Source organism: Macaca mulatta, chromosome 12 (genome assembly GCF_049350105.2).
Source record: "Macaca mulatta isolate MMU2019108-1 chromosome 12, T2T-MMU8v2.0, whole genome shotgun sequence".
Taxonomy (NCBI): Eukaryota; Metazoa; Chordata; class Mammalia; order Primates; family Cercopithecidae; genus Macaca; species Macaca mulatta.
Genome location: NC_133417.1, coordinates 124,457,010 through 124,476,671, shown reverse-complemented (window position 1 = coordinate 124,476,671; position 19,662 = coordinate 124,457,010). Strand labels below are relative to the sequence as shown.

At 54.7% G+C, this 19,662-nt stretch overlaps 2 protein-coding genes, 1 long non-coding RNA gene and 1 other non-coding gene across 18 annotated transcripts; 3 read left to right on the top strand and 1 right to left on the bottom strand.

Moving 5' to 3' along the window:
* The first annotated feature begins 31 nt into the window (after nucleotides 1–31).
* On the top strand, nucleotides 32–9,998 carry ATG9A (autophagy related 9A). Of its 15 annotated transcripts, none has more exons than XM_077956380.1 (18): nucleotides 32–123; nucleotides 483–647; nucleotides 1,172–1,220; nucleotides 1,602–1,733; nucleotides 1,842–1,885; nucleotides 2,726–2,790; nucleotides 2,976–3,101; nucleotides 4,124–4,285; nucleotides 4,484–4,625; nucleotides 4,842–5,590; nucleotides 5,674–5,827; nucleotides 5,932–6,111; nucleotides 6,484–6,732; nucleotides 6,926–7,104; nucleotides 7,209–7,326; nucleotides 8,074–8,296; nucleotides 8,481–8,626; nucleotides 8,921–9,998. In XM_077956380.1, exons 8-18 carry the CDS (start codon nucleotides 4,200–4,202, stop codon nucleotides 8,924–8,926), a joined length of 2,232 nt encoding a protein of 743 aa, XP_077812506.1. In that variant the 5' UTR covers nucleotides 32–123; nucleotides 483–647; nucleotides 1,172–1,220; nucleotides 1,602–1,733; nucleotides 1,842–1,885; nucleotides 2,726–2,790; nucleotides 2,976–3,101; nucleotides 4,124–4,199; the 3' UTR covers nucleotides 8,927–9,998.
* MIR1240 (microRNA mir-1240) lies at nucleotides 5,591–5,673 on the top strand. The gene has a single exon (NR_032309.1). It is a non-coding gene; the product is annotated as a microRNA mir-1240 (primary transcript).
* On the bottom strand, nucleotides 9,374–10,941 carry LOC144333496 (uncharacterized). Its single transcript, XR_013402180.1, has 2 exons — nucleotides 9,725–10,941; nucleotides 9,374–9,574 (listed from the first exon to the last, which is right to left on the bottom strand). It is a non-coding gene; the product is annotated as an uncharacterized LOC144333496 (long non-coding RNA).
* ABCB6 (ATP binding cassette subfamily B member 6 (LAN blood group)) lies at nucleotides 10,395–19,622 on the top strand. Its single transcript, XM_002799053.4, has 19 exons — nucleotides 10,395–11,227; nucleotides 11,547–11,684; nucleotides 12,849–13,029; nucleotides 13,216–13,317; nucleotides 13,501–13,684; nucleotides 14,595–14,716; nucleotides 15,189–15,298; nucleotides 15,499–15,564; nucleotides 15,734–15,859; nucleotides 16,020–16,096; nucleotides 16,184–16,247; nucleotides 16,360–16,445; nucleotides 16,611–16,668; nucleotides 17,195–17,299; nucleotides 18,268–18,442; nucleotides 18,564–18,676; nucleotides 18,914–19,008; nucleotides 19,090–19,158; nucleotides 19,339–19,622. Exons 1-19 carry the CDS (start codon nucleotides 10,679–10,681, stop codon nucleotides 19,448–19,450), a joined length of 2,532 nt encoding a protein of 843 aa, XP_002799099.3. The 5' UTR covers nucleotides 10,395–10,678; the 3' UTR covers nucleotides 19,451–19,622.
* The last annotated feature ends 40 nt before the right edge of the window (nucleotides 19,623–19,662 follow it).

Below are 19,662 nucleotides of genomic sequence, written 5' to 3'. Positions count from 1 at the left end.
CTTATTGGCCAGCCTGGCTGCGGGTGACAGTGAGTGGCAGACACCGGGCCTAGCGCTCCGGATCGGGCCGGGCCGAGCCGAGCCGGCGGAGCCTCTGGAATCACACGGGTCGCTGTTTCTGAGGTGAGACGTGAGACGGTTATTGGAATCCCAGGGCCCGTGTCTGGCCTTGCTCAGGGGTGCCTGCGGAGCCCTAAGTGAGCTCGCGGCAGGTAACGGGGGAAGGGGCGCCGCCGGCGGGGCGGGGGCGTGCAGCCGGAATGTTTTGATTGCGGGCGCGCGCAGACGAGGGCGCGCGCGGGCGCCGGGGCCGCGCGCGAGGTTGTCCGCTGTTGGGAGCTGCCAGCCCTTGGCCTGGGGCCGGGCGACCCTGGGGCGAGGTGGACTCCGGTCCACGGTCGCCGCGGCTGGATGTGGGGAGGCAAGCCAGCCCACCCGGGCTATCAGCTGTAGGGCTGACTCGATCCCTGCAACATCCGCAGGAACCCCTGAGCCCAGGCCCAGCCGGCCGGGGCTCCACGGGCCCTGGTCCACACGGACCCTGTGAGTGGTGACTTCCCTGAGGGCCAGGACTCTCACTAGCCCAGGGAATCCCACCGGGGCCAGGCTGGGCCAAGATCCACGGCCCCCAGGGGCTGCACGGACAGGTGAGTACCACGACCATGCCTGGCTCCCAGGACCTAGGGAACCCACAAATTCACCTAGGATCTGGGGTCTACACTGACCCAGTCAAGGTTTCCCATCCAGCAGGTTTGCTCACCGGCTGGATCTTTGGTGCTAGGGAAGTAAGAAAAGGGTGACCAGAAAGGTCCTCTTCAGGAAAGACTCTCTTGGGGTTTTGTGGACCTTGAGAAGTATGTCATTTCTGAGGCTAAGGTGGGGCAATGAAGAAATAGTCCAGAGGGGCCCCTGGCCTCAGGTCTGTACCCATTCATTCTCCATGGGGTCCCTAAGTTATTTCTTGAGACTCTGGAGTTGGAAGAGTGGCCCTGTTTAGCGCAGCCAGAGGAAGTGCTCGTAGTCCTGGGCTGGAAGGGTGCTTCTTCCTCACTGCAGCCTTCCTGCCCCATGCTTGGCCTCCTCTTCATGGGGTGTGGATGGGTGGGAGGGTTGGGTTCCTTTATATCCCCACTCCCCACTCTCTGGGGCCTGACATCTTCTCCTCCAGCAGCTGCAGAGCATCGAGGGCTGGAGTGGAGCACATACTGTCCATGGAGCTGGTAGGGCCATGTGCTTTTCTCAAACATTTGTTTGCAAAGTGCTTCCAACCTGCTAGTCTCTTGGGAGACCAGGGTTTCCAGGATGGGTGGGGGAGGGACTTTTCTGTCCATTAAATAGAAGATGAAACAGCCCCCAACAAAGGGGCAGATTCTGGCTTTGGGCCAGGAAGGTAGCAGTAGACGCCCAGACTGGCCAGTTAAGGCCCCCCCAGCCCTGAGCTTACTGCCTTCCTTGTGTTACTACTTCTCTGCCTCTGAGCCAAGCAGGCTGGTAGTGGAGACAAAGCCCAAGGGTACTTTCTTACTCCTTTTTGCACTAGGCAGGGCAGCTCGTGGGCAGCAGCTAGAACTGAATCAGGGTCTCTTCTTCCTCATTGGCAGGTGGTCAAGGTGGACAGGGGGTGGTGGTGATGGCGCAGTTTGACACTGAATACCAGCGCCTAGAGGCCTCCTACAGTGATTCACCCCCAGGGGAGGAGGACCTGTTGGTGCACGTCGCTGAGGGGAGCAAGTGTGAGTTCTTGGACATGACAGCCATAGGGAGAGCTGATGGAAGACCATGGAGGGAGCAAGGGGCATGTGTTCTCCCAGAGCTCTGACATCTCTGTTCCTATCCCACAGCACCGTGGCACCATATTGAAAACCTTGACCTCTTCTTCTCTCGAATATCCTTTGTGTTTCTGAGTTGGAGCTCTGGGACCGTTAGTGTCTCTCTAAGCTGGGTCTCTGGTGGAAGGTGGGGGTAGGTTTGACTCTAATACCTGGAATGGGGAATGGAGCTTATCCTGAGGCTGAAAGAGGCTGGTGAAATCATCGTTAAGTAATGATAGCCCACATTTACCAAGATCCGTGTGCCCGTGTCTACTTTGTGGTGTTAATTTGTGGAGCCTTTCTAAGGGTAAGCCTCCATTTTTTTTTTTTTTCTTGAGATGGAGTCTCTGTTGCTGCTAGAGTCCAGGGGCAATCTCAGGTCACTGCAACCTCCACCTGCCGGGTTCAAGCGATTCTCCTGCATCACTCACTCTCCCACGTAGCTGGGATTACAGGCACCTACCACGATGCCTGGCTATTTTTTGTATTTTTCATAGAGACAGGGTTTCACCATTGTTGGCAAGGCTGGTCTTGAACCTCCTGACCTCAAGTGATCCACTCCCCTCGGCCTCCCAAAGTGTTAGGATTACAGGCGTGAGCCACCACACCCAGCCGAGCCTCATTTTTGATGGGATGTTAATAATCGTAAAAAGTAACATCTTTTGACTCATTCTGTGTCAGCTCTGTGTTAAATACTTTACATGCATTATCTCAGACCTAATACTCCTATGAGATAAGTGTTATTCATTCCTAATGTGCCACTGTGGACAGACAAAAGTTGAGAGGTTAAGTAACTTGGTAAAGTCACACAGCTAGAAAGTCACAGAGCCAGGACTTAAGCTTGAGTGTGTTGATACCAAAGTCTGTGCTCTTACCTGCTATCTTTTCTGACCACTTTTTCTTAACAATTATACGTTTATAATCTGCACCAGAAGAATGGCTTCACATGTATGCTCATCGGGGAGATCTTTGAGCTCATGTAAGTATAAGAAGGGACAGATGATGTGGTGAAAGAATACGTCTTAGTCTTTCCTCTCCTTGCACTCACACCTGGCCCAACCTGCCAGTACAACTCAGTCCTAGGCTAAAACTTTGTAAACCTCTGTAGTTCAGGGACTGGGTGTGGCACCAAAACTTACAGCTTCACCTTTCTTTTTTTTTGAGATGGAGTGAGTCTCACTCTGTCGCCCAGGCAGGAGTGCAGTGGTGCGATCTTGGCTCGGTGCAGTCTCTGCCTCCCAGGTTCAAGTGATTCTCCTGCCTCAGCCTCCTTAGTAGCTGGGACAACAGGTATGTGCCACCATGCCTGGCTAATTGTTTTTGTATTTTTAGTAGAGATGGGAGTTCACCAAGTTGGCCAGGCTGGTCTCGAACTCCTGACCTCAGGTTAGGTTATTCACCTACCTCGGCCTCCCAAAGTGCAGGGATTACAGGCATGAGCCACCATGCCCGGCCAAGCTTTCTCACAAGAAAAGCTTTCCAAGGCTTATCTCTTCCATGAAGAGAACCCAGGCCTTGGTTGGGCGCGGCAGCTCACACCTATAATCCCAGCACTTTGGGAGGCCCTAAAAATACAAAAATTAGCCAGGCGTGTGGTAGCGCACGCCTGTAGTCCCAGCTACTTGGGAGGCTGAGGCACAAGAATCACTTGAACCTGGGAGGTGGAGGTTGCGGTGAGCTGAGATTGTGCCACTGCACTCCAGCCCAGGTGACGGAGTGAGATTCTCTCTCAAAAAAAAAAAAAAAAAAAAAGGAAAAGAAAAAAGAACTCAGGTCTTGACCTTGATCATCTCAACGCTCCAGTGGAAATTACATTGTTCAGTCAGGAGGTCTCAGAGATGCCAGCCACAGAGAAAAGCCTCTGTTCTGCCTTGGCTGTACCATGGCCTGCTTCTAGGCAGAGAGCCTCCTGGGAGAGAGAAGCCATATAGCATTGCCAAAGGGGAAGGGGCTAAGAAGCCCTCCTTCAATCAGAAAACTCCCCCAAGGGCTTTTAACTACAACCTCAAAAGGCAATCAGGGACTGGAGATCAGAGACCCACAGGATGAAACCTTCAAGAGTCCAGAAGTGGTGGCTGAGGTTACCATGAGGTGAGGAAAGCAGGCTGCAGCTGTGGCAGCTGAGGCTAAGAGCAAAGAGTGGGCCTGAGACAGTTCTGTGGGGCTGAGGAGCAGAGAGGGCCCACTGGGAGTTCTCCAGGCCCTTCCAGTTCCCAGTCTTGTTCTGCTACCTCCATACTCTTCTCTTTCCACTGGGTTTCACTGGGTCCTCTCTGGCTCTCAGACTGCACTCCTTCTTTCCAACTCTCCAGGCAGTTCCTCTTTGTGGTTGCCTTCACTACCTTCCTGGTCAGCTGCGTGGACTATGACATCCTATTTGCCAACAAGATGGTGAACCACAGTCTTCACCCTACTGAACCTGTCAAGGTCACTCTGCCAGACGCCTTTTTGCCTGCTCAGGTCTGTAGTGCCAGGTAAGGGCTGCAAGTCAAGAGGACACCATAGCCTTGAGTTCTGCTAGCAGGTGGGTAATAGAGTGGAGTCTGAGGCAGCAACTCATACTCCAGAACTGACTCAAGCTCAGTCTTGCAAAAATACTTCAGGATAGCAGCGTCTCTGCCAAGACTCCTTCCTCAAGGGCCACCTCTCCTCCCCTTCTTTTTTCCCACCAGGATTCAGGAAAATGGCTCCCTTATCACCATCCTGTTCATTGCTGGTGTCTTCTGGATCCACCGGCTTATCAAGTTCATCTATAACATTTGCTGCTACTGGGAGATCCACTCCTTCTACCTGCATGCTCTGCGCATCCCTATGGTAAGACTGGGAAGTTGGGCACTTAGCCCATAGTCTAAGATGTATTGGGAGGTATGGGTGTATACCTGGGCATCAGTTGTCCTTATCTGTCATTGGCAGGTCAGGAAGTGTCTCTTAAGCTCACAACCCCTGAACCTCACTTCTAATACAGGGCAAAGGGGTCGAGGCAACAACTCCACCTTCCATACTTTGTCTCTTCCCCACCTCACCCTGCAGTCTGCCCTTCCGTATTGCACGTGGCAGGAAGTGCAGGCCCGGATCGTGCAGACTCAGAAGGAGCACCAGATCTGCATCCACAAACGTGAGCTGACAGAACTGGACATCTACCACCGCATCCTCCGTTTCCAGAACTACATGGTGGCACTGGTTAACAAATCCCTCCTGCCTCTGCGCTTCCGCCTGCCTGGCCTCGGGGAGGCCGTCTTCTTCACCCGTGGCCTCAAGTACAATTTTGAGCTGATCCTCTTCTGGGGACCTGGCTCTCTGTTTCTCAATGAATGGAGCCTCAAGGCCGAGTACAAACGTGGGGGGCAACGGCTAGAGCTGGCCCAGCGCCTCAGCAACCGCATCCTGTGGATTGGCATCGCTAACTTCCTGCTGTGCCCCCTCATCCTCATATGGCAAATCCTCTATGCCTTCTTCAGCTATGCTGAGGTGCTGAAGCGGGAGCCGGGGGCCCTGGGAGCACGCTGCTGGTCACTCTATGGCCGCTGCTACCTCCGCCACTTCAACGAGCTGGAGCACGAGCTGCAGTCCCGCCTCAACCGTGGCTACAAGCCCGCCTCCAAGTATATGAATTGCTTCTTGTCACCTCTTTTGACACTGCTGGCCAAGAATGGAGCCTTCTTCGCTGGCTCCATCCTGGCTGTGCTTATTGCCCTCACCATTTATGACGAAGATGTGTTGGCTGTGGAACACGTCCTGACCACCGTCACACTCCTGGGGGTCACCGTGACCGTGTGCAGGTGGGCCAGGGCCGCGGGGGGGAGCAAGCCATCTAGCATTCCTGGGAAACGCTTACATCTCACCATGACCCTGATCCCACTAGGTCCTTTATCCCGGACCAGCACATGGTGTTCTGCCCTGAGCAGCTGCTCCGCGTGATCCTCGCTCACATCCACTACATGCCTGACCACTGGCAGGGTAATGCCCACCGCTCACAGACCCGGGACGAGTTTGCCCAGCTCTTCCAGTACAAGGCAGTGAGTGGAGTTGGAGTTAGGGCCTGCTAGAGACTGGCTGGTAGCTTGGTGGTGAGGGCTGGGCTCTCTCCTGCTCGCTTGTGACCTTGGTCCCGCCCTTTTAGGTGTTCATTTTGGAAGAGTTGCTGAGCCCCATTGTCACACCCCTCATCCTCATCTTCTGCCTGCGCCCACGGGCCCTGGAGATTATAGACTTCTTCCGAAACTTCACCGTGGAGGTCGTTGGTGTGGGAGATACCTGCTCCTTTGCTCAGATGGATGTTCGCCAGCATGGTCATCCCCAGGTACTGGGAGAGGGGGGAGCCAGGTGGCCAGGGATAATGCTGGAACATACAGTGTCTTTGGGAAAACCGCAAAAAGACACCTCTTCTGAGTTACACAAAGGCAATCCTATACCAGGGGCACACTGCTTGGGAGCCTGGGCTGGATTTCAGCCAATTTGCACCCTTGGCCAAGCTCCCTTAAGAAAGGCACAACACAAGTAACTGCTCAGCATGCGGCCCCGCCTGGGGTGGGGGGCACCAGGGCCCCTGGGAAAGATTGACAATGCACTGTGGTTTCCATCCTCCAAGGGTAAGGCCTCTCCACTAACAGGAAAGGTGCAGGAAGGCTCCTGGCAGAGAACAGTCCTGCTTACTCTGCTCTTCCTTGTGCAGTGGCTGTCTGCTGGGCAGACAGAGGCCTCAGTGTACCAGCAAGCCGAGGATGGAAAGACAGAGTTGTCACTCATGCACTTTGCCATCACCAACCCTGGCTGGCAGCCACCGCGTGAGAGCACAGCCTTCCTAGGCTTCCTCAAGGAGCAGGTTCAGCGGGATGGAGCAGCTGCTAGCCTCGCCCAAGGGGGTCTGCTCCCTGAAAATGCCCTCTTTACGTCTATCCAGTCCTTACAATCTGAGTCTGAGGTGTGTTCCTGGGGACTGGGAGATGATGGGCAGAGTGGACTTCAGGAGCTGGGAGTTGAGGACCGGGCATGGGGTGGAAGGCTTCCTTCTGTCTCTTCAGTATGCACCACTGGGGCCTGAGATACAGAATACTACGGGACCCCGGAGGCCTTTTTCGTTCCTTAAGAATTCTACCTACCCCTTTCTTTCATAGCCCCTGAGCCTTATTGCAAATGTAGTAGCTGGCTCATCCTGCCGGGGCCCTCCACTGCCCAGAGACCTGCAGGGCTCCAGGCACAGGGCTGAAGTGGCCTCTGCCCTGCGCTCCTTCTCCCCGCTGCAACCCGTGCAGGCGCCCACAGGCCGGGCGCACAGCACCATGACAGGCTCTGGGTGAGTAAATGGGGGCCAAGATGGGAGGGCATGGCAGCCCTCAGCAGCTTGTGTGGGTCTTGGAAAAGTTCACAGCTGCTGTCTGTCTGTACTGGGAGAGACAGGGTGGATGCCAGGACAGCCAGCTCCGGGAGCAGCGTGTGGGAAGGACAGCTGCAGAGCCTGATGCTGTCGGAATACGCGTCCACAGAGATGAGCCTGCATGCCCTCTATATGCACCAGGTGAGTACGCAGCTGAAAAACAGAGTGGAGGGTTTAGATGCGGAGAAGTAAGACTGGGGTTCCAAACCCTTCTCTGCCATTTACCTGCTCTGCCACCCCCAATCCCGTATCTACTTTCTTAATATCCTTTTTAGCTAAGCGTGCTCTCATCCAGGGCCTTCACACGCTTGCAGTTTCCCCTGCCTAGAATCCACTTCCCTGGGATATCCAGATGGCCTCCTCCTTCTTCTTCGCAGGTCTCTGCAGCTGCCGTTTCCCTGAGACTTTCTCTGATCACTCTCAGTAGGCTTCCTTGCCCACCCTTCTGAGTCTTCCTGTCTTAGTTTTCTCCATAGCATTTAGCACCATGTGACATACCGTGCTTTTTCCTTATTTATTTACTTATTCTATATCCCCTCTACCAGTATATAAGCCTCACAAGGGCTGGCATTTCTGTCTGTTTTGTTCACTGCTGTCTCTGCACACCTAAAAGAGTGCCTGGCCCTTAGACCATCAGTCGGTTTGTTCTTGAATCAAATGAATAGGTAAAATGAGGGCCATTACAACACAAGCTTCTTCGGGGGATCTGCTGTGAATGTAACCTGCAAAGATGAGAGGTATATTACACACTATTAACATAATAGGTGCTCTGAGGCAAGGATTCTCAGGGAAGGGATAAAGCAGGAACTGACTGATAGCAGGTTGGAGGGCAGCTGTTTCAGATGGACATCCTTCTGTCCCCCACTAATGAGCCCCCCATTTCTCCAGCTCCACAAGCAGCAGGCCCAGGCCGAACCTGAGCGGCATGTATGGCACCGCCGGGAGAGTGATGAGAGTGGAGAAAGTGCCCCTGATGAAGGGGGCGAGGGCGCCCGGGCCCCCCAGTCTATCCCTCGCTCTGCCAGCTATCCCTGTGCAGCACCCCGGCCTGGAGCTCCCGAGACCACCGCCCTGCACGGGGGCTTCCAGAGGCGCTACGGTGGCATCACAGGTATCTAGTTGGGGGGTATAGAAGGAAACAGGCTGCAGGGAAGAGTAGTTCTTCCAGGGCCTCTCATGGGGAGGAAAGTGGTCTGAGGGACCAGGCCCAAAGACTCACCCCCCCAAGCAGCCCCCAGCCTGTTCCTCATTCTTGTGTTCCTTCTGTGAGTATACTTACTCTTACTTGTCTCCAGATCCTGGCACAGTGCCCCGGGCTCCCTCTCATTTCTCTCGGTTGCCTCTTGGAGGGTGGGCGGAAGATGGGCAGTCGGCATCAAGGCACCCTGAGCCCGTGCCCGAAGAGGGCTCGGAGGATGAGCTACCCCCTCAGGTGCACAAGGTAAGGGCCCCAGGGCCTAGGAACAAGTGCCAGAAGTAGTAACTTACAGGGTGAGGTAACAGCCTTTCAGGGGAAGGAAGGTATGCCCCACCCCCACGCAGAGATTCTGTACCCTCCCCTCCAAAATACACTACCCCTTCTTTTCTCAGCTGCTCTGCAGGGCTTGGTTTTTCCTTTCCTTACCTCCCCAGGAATCAACCTTTCCTGTCCCTTTATCTCTAGGTTTCTATGGGGCTAGCAGGTATCAGCCAGTAGCTGAAGACTATCTCTGTTACCAACCCTTTCTCTCCACAGGTATAGACAAAGCTGAGCAGGGTTCCTATGGCCCAGGATGGAGGCCACCGCTGCCCTGCCATCCCATGCCGTCTTTCCGCCACGGGAGGGCTCCTCTGAGTGTTGCCTGGCCCCACGTGTGTGGTGTTTGTGTGTCTGTGCCTGGCCAATGGAGGTGCCAACACTGGGCGCTTGCCACAGCCCCAGGAGAGGAATTTGGGGCCTAGGAACCGAGGGCACACAGGACTCTAGCCTCATCCCCAGGACCCCCTTGGCTCAGAGTGTGGTGCTAGAAACCGGTCCCCAGCCCAGCCCCAGTACTGCCACCTTTACACCTACCCCTGCAAGTCTCCAGAGGGCTGCCCACCACAGAAGCTGCCAAGCAGGGAGAACCTGTGCCAACTGTGGAGTGGGGAGGTTGGGCCTGGACCCTCAACCCTTGCAACCTTCCCTAGCCCCCTCAATAGATGAGCAGGTCAGGCTGTGGCCCTTACCTCACCCGCAGTTCTCGCCCAGTGCTGCAACCGGCTCACCTCTCTCCGCTTCCTGCACATCACTGGCCTGTGTGTGCTGCTTGCTCCTGTTCTGTTTGCTTGCTCCCATTCCGTTCGGCTTTTGCTTTGCGTTGGGGTGAAGGCCCTAGCTTCCAGCTCCCCTCAACGCTATCTTTTGACACTAAGAAAGAAGGTTTCTAAATTGTAGGAGCAGGATGGAAATACTTTGCTGCCCTTTCCAACTTTTAGGATGGGCCCCCAGGAGACTAAGGTCTTCCTGGGCCCTCATTGCTGCTTATCGTACCCCCCATCACCTGCACATGGGACATACCGGGCTGGAGGGTGACCTCAGCTGTGTACGTCCCAGCAAGAGAGCTCTGGCCCGCATCTCGCTGTCCCCTGGAGGGGGATGAAGGGCGATGCCTCGCCCGAGGCTTTGGGCTGCTGCACTGCATGCTGGGACTGCTCCTACTCTGTCCCACCCCTCACCCAGCTGTGGTCCGGCTTTGGGAGAGTGGTGAATTGCGCTGCCCGAACTCGGAGCGGAGCAGGGTACGGACCGTGTACAGCTTGATAACCCTTAATAAAAAGGGAGTTTGACCAGACTTCTTCTTGTCTCGCGCGGTTAGAATCCTGGGAACAAGAGAAATGGGATGGACTTGGCCGGGGTCTAGAAGAAAGTTATGTTTAGGCCGTTGCTCAGATACGCTGAGCTAGGCGGCTGGCGGAAGGGCAGCTTCCGACCCCCGGTTCTGTGGAGGTCTGTTTCCAGCCCCAAGCCACGATTCCGTGGAGGTTTCCAGCCGAACGTGGTGGTCAGATTTCCCTCTCTGAGCACGTAAACAAGCCGGCTCTGCCCCTCTATTTTGCATTCCTCGCGTGCACCATTTCCCCCGCCCCCCTTCGGAGACATTTGGCCAATGGGAACCCTGGTAGGGGCTGGAGGCGGTCATGTGGGCGGGGCTACAGCTGTGGAGCTCGGTGCGAGTCCAAAACCGAGCATTCCCGTGGGCCTGCAGTCGGCGGAAGGGTCCCAGGCCCAGAGCGAGCGGGGCTGGGCTCAGACGGCGTACGTGCCCTGCGTGAGTGCGTGGCGGCGGCGCGTGCGCGAGGGGAGTGGGCAGTGAGGCCTGGTCCACGTGCGTCCCTTCCCGGGACCCCCGCAGCTTAGCGCCCAGCGGCTACGTGAGCCGAGCACCCGGATGTCCTCGCCCCTCTCCGAGTGATCAGTCCCGTCCTTTGGTCCCGCAGTGCCCTTAGCCCTGGCCGGCGTCCACGCATTGCCATGGTGACTGTGGGCAACTACTGCGAGGCCGAAGGGCCCGTGGGTCCGGCCTGGATGCAGGATGGCCTGAGCCCCTGCTTCTTCTTCACGCTGGTGCCCTCGACGCGGATGGCGCTGGGGGCTCTGGCCTTGGTGCTGGCTCTTCCCTGCAGACCCCGGGAGCGGCCCGCTGGTACTGATTCGCTGTCTTGGGGGGCCGGCCCTCGCGTCTCTCCCTACGTGCTGCAGCTGCTTCTGGCCACATTTCAGGTGGCGCTGCCCCTGGCCGGCCTGGCTGGCCGGGTGGGCACTGCCCGGGGGACCCCACTGCCAAGCTACCTACTGCTGGCCTCCGTGCTGGAGAGTCTGGCCGGCGCCTGTGGCCTGTGGCTGCTCGTCGTGGAGCGGAGCCAGGCACGGCAGCGTCTGGCAATGGGCATTTGGATCAAGTTCAGGCACAGCCCGGGTCTCCTGCTTCTCTGGACTGTGGCGTTTGCAGCCGAGAACTTGGCACTGGTGTCTTGGAACAGCCCACAGTGGTGGTGGGCAAGGGCGGACTTGGGCCAGCAGGTGAGGGACTCTGTAGGGAGGGGGAAGCCTCTGCAGGCCGGGCCTGGGAGAAAGCACTGCCTGTCCAGTCACACTGCTTCCAGGCTTTAGGATGCCTCTAAGCAAAGGGAGAAGGGAGGGGCTGAGTCCTGCGGGGAGCTGATAGCCAGCTGGTGGGGTGTGCCTTTGCTGAGTCACTGTGGTTTTGCTTTTTTTTTTTTTTTTTTAAGCCTGTAAGTGCTGCATGTGTTCCTGACACCAGTCCCTGGCCCTATTATAAGTAGTAATACAATGAAATTTTATTCTCAATGATACTCTCTCCACTTATATTTCCTTCTAGGTTCAGTTTAGCCTGTGGGTGCTGCGGTATGTGGTCTCTGGAGGGCTGTTTGTCCTGGGTCTCTGGGCCCCTGGACTTCGTCCCCAGTCCTATACATTGCAGGTTCATGAAGAGGACCAAGATGTGGAAAGGAGCCAGGTACACCTCAGTTTCTTTTTTTTTTGGAGACAGGGTCTTGCTCTGTCACCAGGCTGGAGTGCAGTGGCGTAATCTCGGCTCACTGCAACCTCTGCCTCCCAGGTTCAAGCGATTCTCCTGCCTCAGCCTCCTGAGTAGCTGGGACTACAGGCGCATGCTGCCATGCCCAGCTAATTTTTGTATTTTTAGTAGAGACAGGGTTTCACAGCGTTGGCCAGGATGGTCTTGATCTCTTAACCTCGTGTTCCGCCTGCCTCAGCTTCCCAAAGTGCTGGGATTATAGGCGTGAGCCACCGCACCCAGCCTCTTTTTGTTTTTTTTTTTTTTTTTTTTTTTTTGAGACGGAGTCTCGCTCTGTCGCCCAGGCTGGAGTGCAGTGGCCGGATCTCAGCTCACTGCAAGCTCCGCCTCCCGGGTTCACGCCATTCTCCTGCCTCAGCCTCCCGAGTAGCTGGGACTACAGGCGCCCGCCACCTCGCCCGGCTAGCTTTTTTTTGTATTTTTTAGTAGAGACGGGGTTTCACCGTGTTAGCCAGGATGGTCTCGATCTCCTGACCTTGTGATCCGCCCGTCTCAGCCTCCCAAAGTGCTGGGATTACAGGCTTGAGCCACCGCGCCCGGCTCTCTTTTTGTTTTTAAGACAGAATCTTGCTCTGTCGCCCAGACTGGAGTGTAGTGGCGCAATCTCGGCTCACTGCACCCTCTGCCTCCTGGGTTCAAACAATTCTCGTGCCTCAGCCTCCCAAGTAGCTGGGATTTCGGGTGTGTACCACCACACCCAGCTAATTTTTGTATTTTTAGTAGAGATGGGGTTTCATCGTGTTGGCCAGGCTGGTCTTGAACTCCTGACCTCAGGTGATCCACCTGCCTCGTCCTCCCAAAGTGCTGGGATTACAGGCATGAGCCACTGCACCAGGCCTCACCTCAGTTTCTGAATCCTAGAGTCTCTTCATTTTATTCCCTGTCATCATTCCTTCCCTGCAAAATGAAATGCTTCTTTTCCAAATATCAGTTTGCAACTTAGTTTTTCTGACCCCATCAAGGATCACTTGTGGGTCTGAGATACCTGGGAGCTATAACCCAATATGTTTTTCCCTAATGGGTTTCTGGCTAGTGCACTTGCTTGATTTCTGAGCTCCCCTCCTATGTGTTTCACCATCCTAGGTTCAGTCAACAGCCCAACAGTCTACCTGGCGAGATTTTGGCAGGAAGCTCCGCCTCCTGAGTGGCTACCTGTGGCCTCGAGGGAGTCCAGCTCTGCAGCTGGTGGTGCTCATCTGCCTGGGGCTCATGGGTTTGGAAAGGGCACTCAACGTGTTGGTGCCTATATTCTATAGGAACATTGGTGAGCAGGAGGAGCACCAGCTCAGTGTGCTGGTCCTTCATCAGTTTGGTGGCTGGGGTGGTCCTTACCTAGGGAGGTGGGACAGAGCTGGGTGGTCAGAAAGAGGCTGTGGCTGGTACCTGGGGCCATTTTGCCTGAAGAGAGTCCTGGGTGCCATAAGTGGGCTCTGACCCATTTTCTCCACAGTGAACTTGCTGACTGAGAAGGCACCTTGGAGCTCTCTGGCCTGGACTGTTACCAGCTACGTCTTCCTCAAGTTCCTCCAGGGGGGTGGCACTGGCAGTACAGGTATGAGAGACTCCGCCCTCACCCTGCTAGGTACAGTCCCTTCCCACAGGCATTCCCTCACCATCCACCTCCGTCAGCATTCCTCCCCAGCCCCCATGTGCTCTCAGACCTTTCACTTCCTGGTGCTGGGCTGACATCCCTCAGCTCCCAGGCCCTACTGAGGCCTCCCCTGGCTCCCTACAGGCTTCGTGAGCAACCTGCGCACCTTCTTGTGGATCCGGGTGCAGCAGTTCACATCTCGGCGGGTGGAGCTGCGCATCTTCTCCCACCTGCACGAGCTCTCACTGCGCTGGCACCTGGGGCGCCGCACAGGGGAGGTGCTGCGGATCGCGGATCGGGGCACATCCAGTGTCACAGGGCTGCTCAGGTGCCACCCCAGTGGAAAGGGCATGTGGGAGGGTGGAGCCAGAGAAGCAGGGAGAGGGGCCTGTAGGAGGAAGAGAACAGACCTTGCCTGAGGAGCTGCCCCTCCCACCTTAGTGTTTTTTAAATCATAGGATTATTGTATACATGCCCTCCTAATAACTCAGGTAATGCAGGCAGAGGGCAAATCTCTTTCGAGCTGCCCTCACTTCTTCAGAGCTTCCCACTGTTTAGTATGTTGGGTTCTGCTCTTTTTTTGAGACAGAGTCACGCTCTGTCACCCAAGCTGGAGTACAGTGGTGTAATCTCTGCTCACTGCAATGTCTGCCTCCCAAGTTCAAGCAATTCTCCTGCCTCAGCCTCCTGAATAGCTGGAATTACGGATGTGCACCAACGTGCCTGGCTAATTGTTGTATTTTTAGTAGAGACGGGGTTTCACCATGTTGGCCAGGCTGGCCTCGAACTCCTGGCCTCGTGATCTGCCCACCTGGCCTTCCAAAGTGCTGGGACTACAGCTGTGAGCCATCGTGCCCGGCTGGGTTCTGCTTTTTTGCATTTTTACATACATACTATATATGCAGACTCACATAACTAATATGGTATCGTGGAGGTTTTTGCTAAAACAAATGGTATTGTGACATAGCCATCATTCTCAGAGTTGCTTATTACCAGAACATTATGGAGATATGTTTTTCTTTCATGCCTGAAGGTCTCCTTCATTCATTGTAATTGATACAGAGAATTCTGTAGTTTGGGCATGGTTGATTTAGCCACCCACCTCTTGAGGATAGAATCAACTAAGACTGGTTCCAGTCTGTTGCTTGAAAATAAAACACTACCCTGAAATGTCTAGAGGCAGGGTTGCTGGGTTTAAGCCCCCAAACCTTTCTTATTCACTTGACCTGCCCTCCTAGCTACCTGGTGTTCAATGTCATCCCCACGCTGGCCGACATCGTCATTGGCATCATCTACTTCAGCATGTTCTTCAACGCCTGGTTTGGCCTCATTGTGTTCCTGTGCATGAGTCTTTACCTCAGTGAGTGCTGCTGGGTGACACCATCTCCGTGAACTATCCAGAGACTCCCTTGGCCATGAGCTCTGTCCCCACTCAAGTGACCCACCTATGGGAGGTGTTGGATTGGTGGACTTGAATGGGCTCCTGGTGCTCCTCATGTGATGGGCGGGTCTCTTCTATCAAATCAAACCTTAGCTCAATCTAGCTGAGGGGGCTGGGGAAGGACATTCTTGTCACGTTAAGTCTGCACTGTGGACACAGGTCAAGGAAGCCTCATTTGTGTAACAAGATGCAGCTTGCTTTCATTTGTTTACCAAAAGCGTTTTCTACACATGAGGCTTTGTGCAGGTTGCAGAGATGCCTCCCTGTGGAATCTGGGTCTCTGGGCTTGAGCATAGGTTTAGTGTGTACATGGCAGGTAGTGGACATTGACATTTGGTCTCTGCTTTTGGGGATGATGTCCTATTCTGTTCCCCATCCTGTCACCCGCCAGCCCTGACCATTGTGGTCACTGAGTGGAGAACCAAGTTTCGCCGCGCTATGAACACACAGGAAAATGCTACCCGGGCACGAGCAGTGGACTCTCTGCTAAACTTTGAGACGGTAACAGAGGCCCCAGTGGCAGTGGTGTAAGGTGTGGAGATGTGGAGGAGTGTGGCTAGGACCACTGGGGCTGACAGAGAGCTGGGGGTGTGATGTTTGTGTGATGTTTGAAATAAGGAAGGATGACTGAGAGTTGGGGGGAATGACCCGAGTGCCATGTGTTGTGCCCATACCAAATAATTTTGGTTTGAATTCATCAGGTGAAGTATTACAACGCCGAGAGTTATGAAGTGGAACGCTATCGAGAGGCCATCATCAAATATCAGGTGAGGATGCTAGTTTGAGGCCTCCAGAGAATAATGCCCTGGCCTGGTAGAATTTTCAGGGCCAGGAGTAATAGTCGAGTGTTGGGGTGGAAGGGGCCTGGGCCCAGGTTTGGACTCACTGATGGCCATCGTGTATAGGACATTCCTCTTCCTGTGTTACTGCCCTCAGGGTTTGGAGTGGAAGTCCAACGCTTCACTGGTTTTACTAAATCAGACCCAGAACCTGGTGATTGGGCTTGGGCTCCTCGCCGGCTCCCTGCTTTGTGCATACTTTGTCAGTGAGCAGAAACTACAGGTGAGGCAGGATCTTGGATGAGAGAGTGGGGCACAAGGAAAAGGGGGCCTGGGGCCTGTGTCTGGGCCACCAGGCTCTTGGCTAGGAAGTGGGCAGGGTGACACAAGAAGAGCAGCCTGCAGGCCTCCCGTGACGTGGTCCGCTTCCTTGATCGCCACAGGTTGGGGACTATGTGCTCTTTGGTACCTACATCATCCAGCTGTACATGCCCCTCAATTGGTTTGGCACCTACTACAGGTAATCTGAGCCCTGGCCCTCACCTGTCCAGGGCACATTACTATTTCCTGGCTACTCAGAGAAGTCCTAACCAGCACCTTTTTGCAGGATGATCCAGACCAACTTCATTGACATGGAGAACATGTTTGACTTGCTTAAAGAGGAGACAGAAGTGAGTGAAGGGAGAGGAGTAGGATTTGGGGAAGGAGGAGCTGTGTGGTGTTTCTTGTGCTTGGGAAATACAAAGCTGAGAACCTCAGCACACATGGGTGGTGCCCTTCCAGGTGAAGGACCTTCCTGGAGCAGGGCCCCTTCGCTTTCAGAAGGGCCGAATTGAGTTTGAGAACGTGCACTTCAGCTACGCCGATGGGTGAGGCCTTCCTTTGCTTTTCTGTGCTTTTCTGCACACTGCCTTCCTGCCTCTCACTGCTCTGAATCCCTGCTTTTGGAAAAGAGCCTGGGCAGGGGAGGGGCAGGGCCTACTAGCAGCTCTGGTGATGGAAGGCGCCTGCTGAGCAACCACCCTTCCTTGTAGGCGGGAGACTCTGCAGGACGTGTCTTTCACTGTGATGCCTGGACAGACACTGGCCCTGGTGAGAGGAGACTCAGCCACTTGGCCCAGATGCCTCAAGCTTCCCTCATTCAGTGCCCATGGTAGCTCGTGACCCAGGGTGTGGAGTCAGAGAGCCCAGTCACGACAGGCAACAGGATTGAATGGTGCAGCCTCCACGGACATCAGTGACCTCTTGGAGAGGGAACCTTAAAAGCCAGTGGGCCTCAGCCGGGTGTGGTGGCACACGCCTGTAATCCCAGGACTTTGGGAGGCTTAAGTGGCCAGATCACCTAAGGTCAGGAGCTTGAGACCAGCCTGACCAACATGGTGAAACCCCATCTCTACTAAAAATGCAAAAATTAGCTGGGCGTGGTGGTGGGCGCCTATAATCCCACTACTCGGGAGGCTGAGGCAGGAGAATCACTTGAACCTGGGAGTCGGAGGTTCCAGTGAGCTGAGATTGTGCCATTGCACTCCAGCCTGGGTGACAGTGAGATTCGATCTCAAAAAAAAAGAAAAAAAAGCCAGTGGCCCTGAGATTTTTTCCACTGTTTCCATTGCAACAGGTGGGCCCATCTGGGGCAGGGAAGAGCACAATTTTGCGCCTGCTGTTTCGCTTCTATGACATCAGCTCTGGCTGCATCCGAATAGACGGGCAGGACATTTCACAGGTAAGGTTGCTCAGGAGAAGACTGTAGTTTAGGGGTCTGTGTGTGGAGGAATGATAAGGGCTGGGTGTCCAGAGAGAGTAGATGTCACCCTTGCAACAAAATAGGGCCATTCTAGCATGATATAACCTACAGTCACACAAGTAAAGTAGTCCTATGAAGGATTTGTGTGGTGCCATAAAAGCTACAAAGGTGGCTCATGCCTGTAATCTCAGCACTTTGGGAGGCCGAGGCAGGTGGATCACTTGAGCCCAGGAGTTCAAGACCAGCCTGGGCAACATGGCACAACACCCTCTCTACAAAAAATACAAAAATTAGCTGGCCATGCTGGCGCACACATGTAGTCCCACCAGGAGGCTGTAGTGAGCTGTGATCATGCCACTGCACTCCAGCCTAGGTGACAGAGCAACGCCCTGTCTCAAAACAAAAAACACACACACACACACAAAAACAAAGGTACAAAGATCTTCTGTAGCCAAGTGTGGTGGCTTACACCCGTAATCCCAACACTTTGGGAGGTCAAGGCAGCAGGATCATTTGAGTCCAGGATTTTGAGACCAGGCTGGGCAGCATATCCCGACAACCCCATCTCAACAAAAAATTAAAAATTAGCTTGACATAGTGGCAAGCACCTGTGGTCTTAGCTACTCAGGAAGCTGAGGTGGAAGGATTGCGTGAGCCCAGGAGGTCAAGGCTGCAGTGAGCCGAGATTTTGCCACAGCAATCCAGCCTGGGTGACAGAGTGAGACTCTATCCCAAAACGAAACCAAACATTGGCAGCAATCTGGTGAAGCAGGAAGAGAAGATGGGGAAACACAGAGGAGTGATTTGCCCACACGGCTAAGGTCTGGGGCAGTGATGGTGGGATTCTTAACAGGGCCTCTTATCCCATGTGCTTCTGGCCAGCCCACCCTCCCTCCCAGGCCCTGGGGGTATCTCACAAGGCAGATTGTGTGGTCTTTTGGCCCTAGGTGACCCAGGCCTCTCTCCGGTCTCACATTGGAGTTGTGCCCCAAGATACTGTTCTCTTTAATGACACCATCGCTGACAATATCCGTTACGGCCGTGTCACAGCTGGGAATGATGAGGTGGAGGCTGCTGCTCAGGCTGCAGGCATCCATGATGCCATTATGGCTTTCCCTGAAGGTAAGATTCCTTTGCAGAGAGTCCCCTCCCCTCCTGGTGTTGTCCTGTTAATCTCTGACCCCTGTTCCCTCCGTTTCTTGTTTCTTCCACGTAAGAAACGTGTGGTGGGTAATATCCACAGGGTACAGGACACAGGTGGGTGAGCGGGGACTGAAGCTGAGCGGTGGGGAAAAGCAGCGCGTCGCCATTGCCCGCACCATCCTCAAGGCTCCGGACATCATTCTGCTGGATGAGGTGCGCCCTGGGTCTCCTCCCCTCCTTCCTCCCTTATGTATGCTCAAGCCATTCCTGCTGGGCACTGTCCCCACCTAGAACAGATATCATGAATCCACGTCTCACAAAACACACTTTACAGTTCTCAAGCCCAAACAAGGCTCTTGTATATTCTTGAGGCCTCAGCCAGCAGCCTGCCTCCTCCTTCCATTGGGGTTTTGAGTGGCAGGAACAGTTTTACCTGGACCCTCTCTACAGGCAACGTCAGCGCTGGATACATCTAATGAGAGGGCCATCCAGGCTTCTTTGGCCAAAGTCTGTGCCAACCGCACTACCATCGTAGTGGCACACAGGTACAGGACTACAGGCCTGGGGCGGCTGGCAGTGTGGCCGCTTTGGGTGGGGTAGTAGGCAACTGATCTTTGACTTCTCAGGCTCTCAACTGTGGTCAATGCTGACCAGATCCTCGTCATCAAGGATGGCTGCATCGTGGAGAGGGGACGGTAAGAGACATAGATCAAAAGGACAGGTCTTCTGAATTGAGAGCTCCAGGAAAGGGGGCGTGAAGTCCCAGAGGCTTCTGGAGGGGACCTCCCTTGCCCATCCCATCCTCTCTGCGGGCTGGCGGCAAGGACCCTTGGGGTAAAACTGATGGTTGGGACTCACTTTCCTCCTCACCCCAGGCATGAGGCTCTGTTGTCCCGAGGTGGGGTGTATGCTGACATGTGGCAGCTGCAGCAGCAGGGACAGGAAGAAACCTCTGAAGACACTATGCCTCAGACCATGGAACGATGACAAAAGTTTGGCCACTTCCCTCTCAAAGACTAACCCAGAAGGGAATAAGATGTACGCCCCTTCCCTAGCTTATTTCATCCTGGTCTTGGGGTGCGGTGCTAGCTATAGTAAGGGAAAGGGACCTTTCAGAAAAACACCTTTTGGGGAAATAAAAATGTGGCCTGTGTGAGGATCACTGTGGCTTTGTGGGGTGGGGTACTGCAGTGGGCCTC

Excerpts from the sequence above, each read along its gene's own strand:
- ATG9A (XM_015111003.3), top strand. The coding sequence starts at position 1,631 with ATGGCGCAGTTTGACACTGAATACCAGCGCCTAGAGGCCTCCTACAGT. Across the intron at positions 4,626-4,841 it reads ATGCTCTGCGCATCCCTATG|TCTGCCCTTCCGTATTGCAC; the intron begins GTAAGACTGGGA and ends CTCACCCTGCAG. Across the intron at positions 7,105-7,208 it reads AGCACCATGACAGGCTCTGG|GGTGGATGCCAGGACAGCCA; the intron begins GTGAGTAAATGG and ends TGGGAGAGACAG.
- ABCB6 (XM_002799053.4), top strand. The coding sequence starts at position 10,679 with ATGGTGACTGTGGGCAACTACTGCGAGGCCGAAGGGCCCGTGGGTCCG. Across the intron at positions 13,318-13,500 it reads GGGTGGCACTGGCAGTACAG|GCTTCGTGAGCAACCTGCGC; the intron begins GTATGAGAGACT and ends GGCTCCCTACAG. Across the intron at positions 18,443-18,563 it reads CATTATGGCTTTCCCTGAAG|GGTACAGGACACAGGTGGGT; the intron begins GTAAGATTCCTT and ends TAATATCCACAG.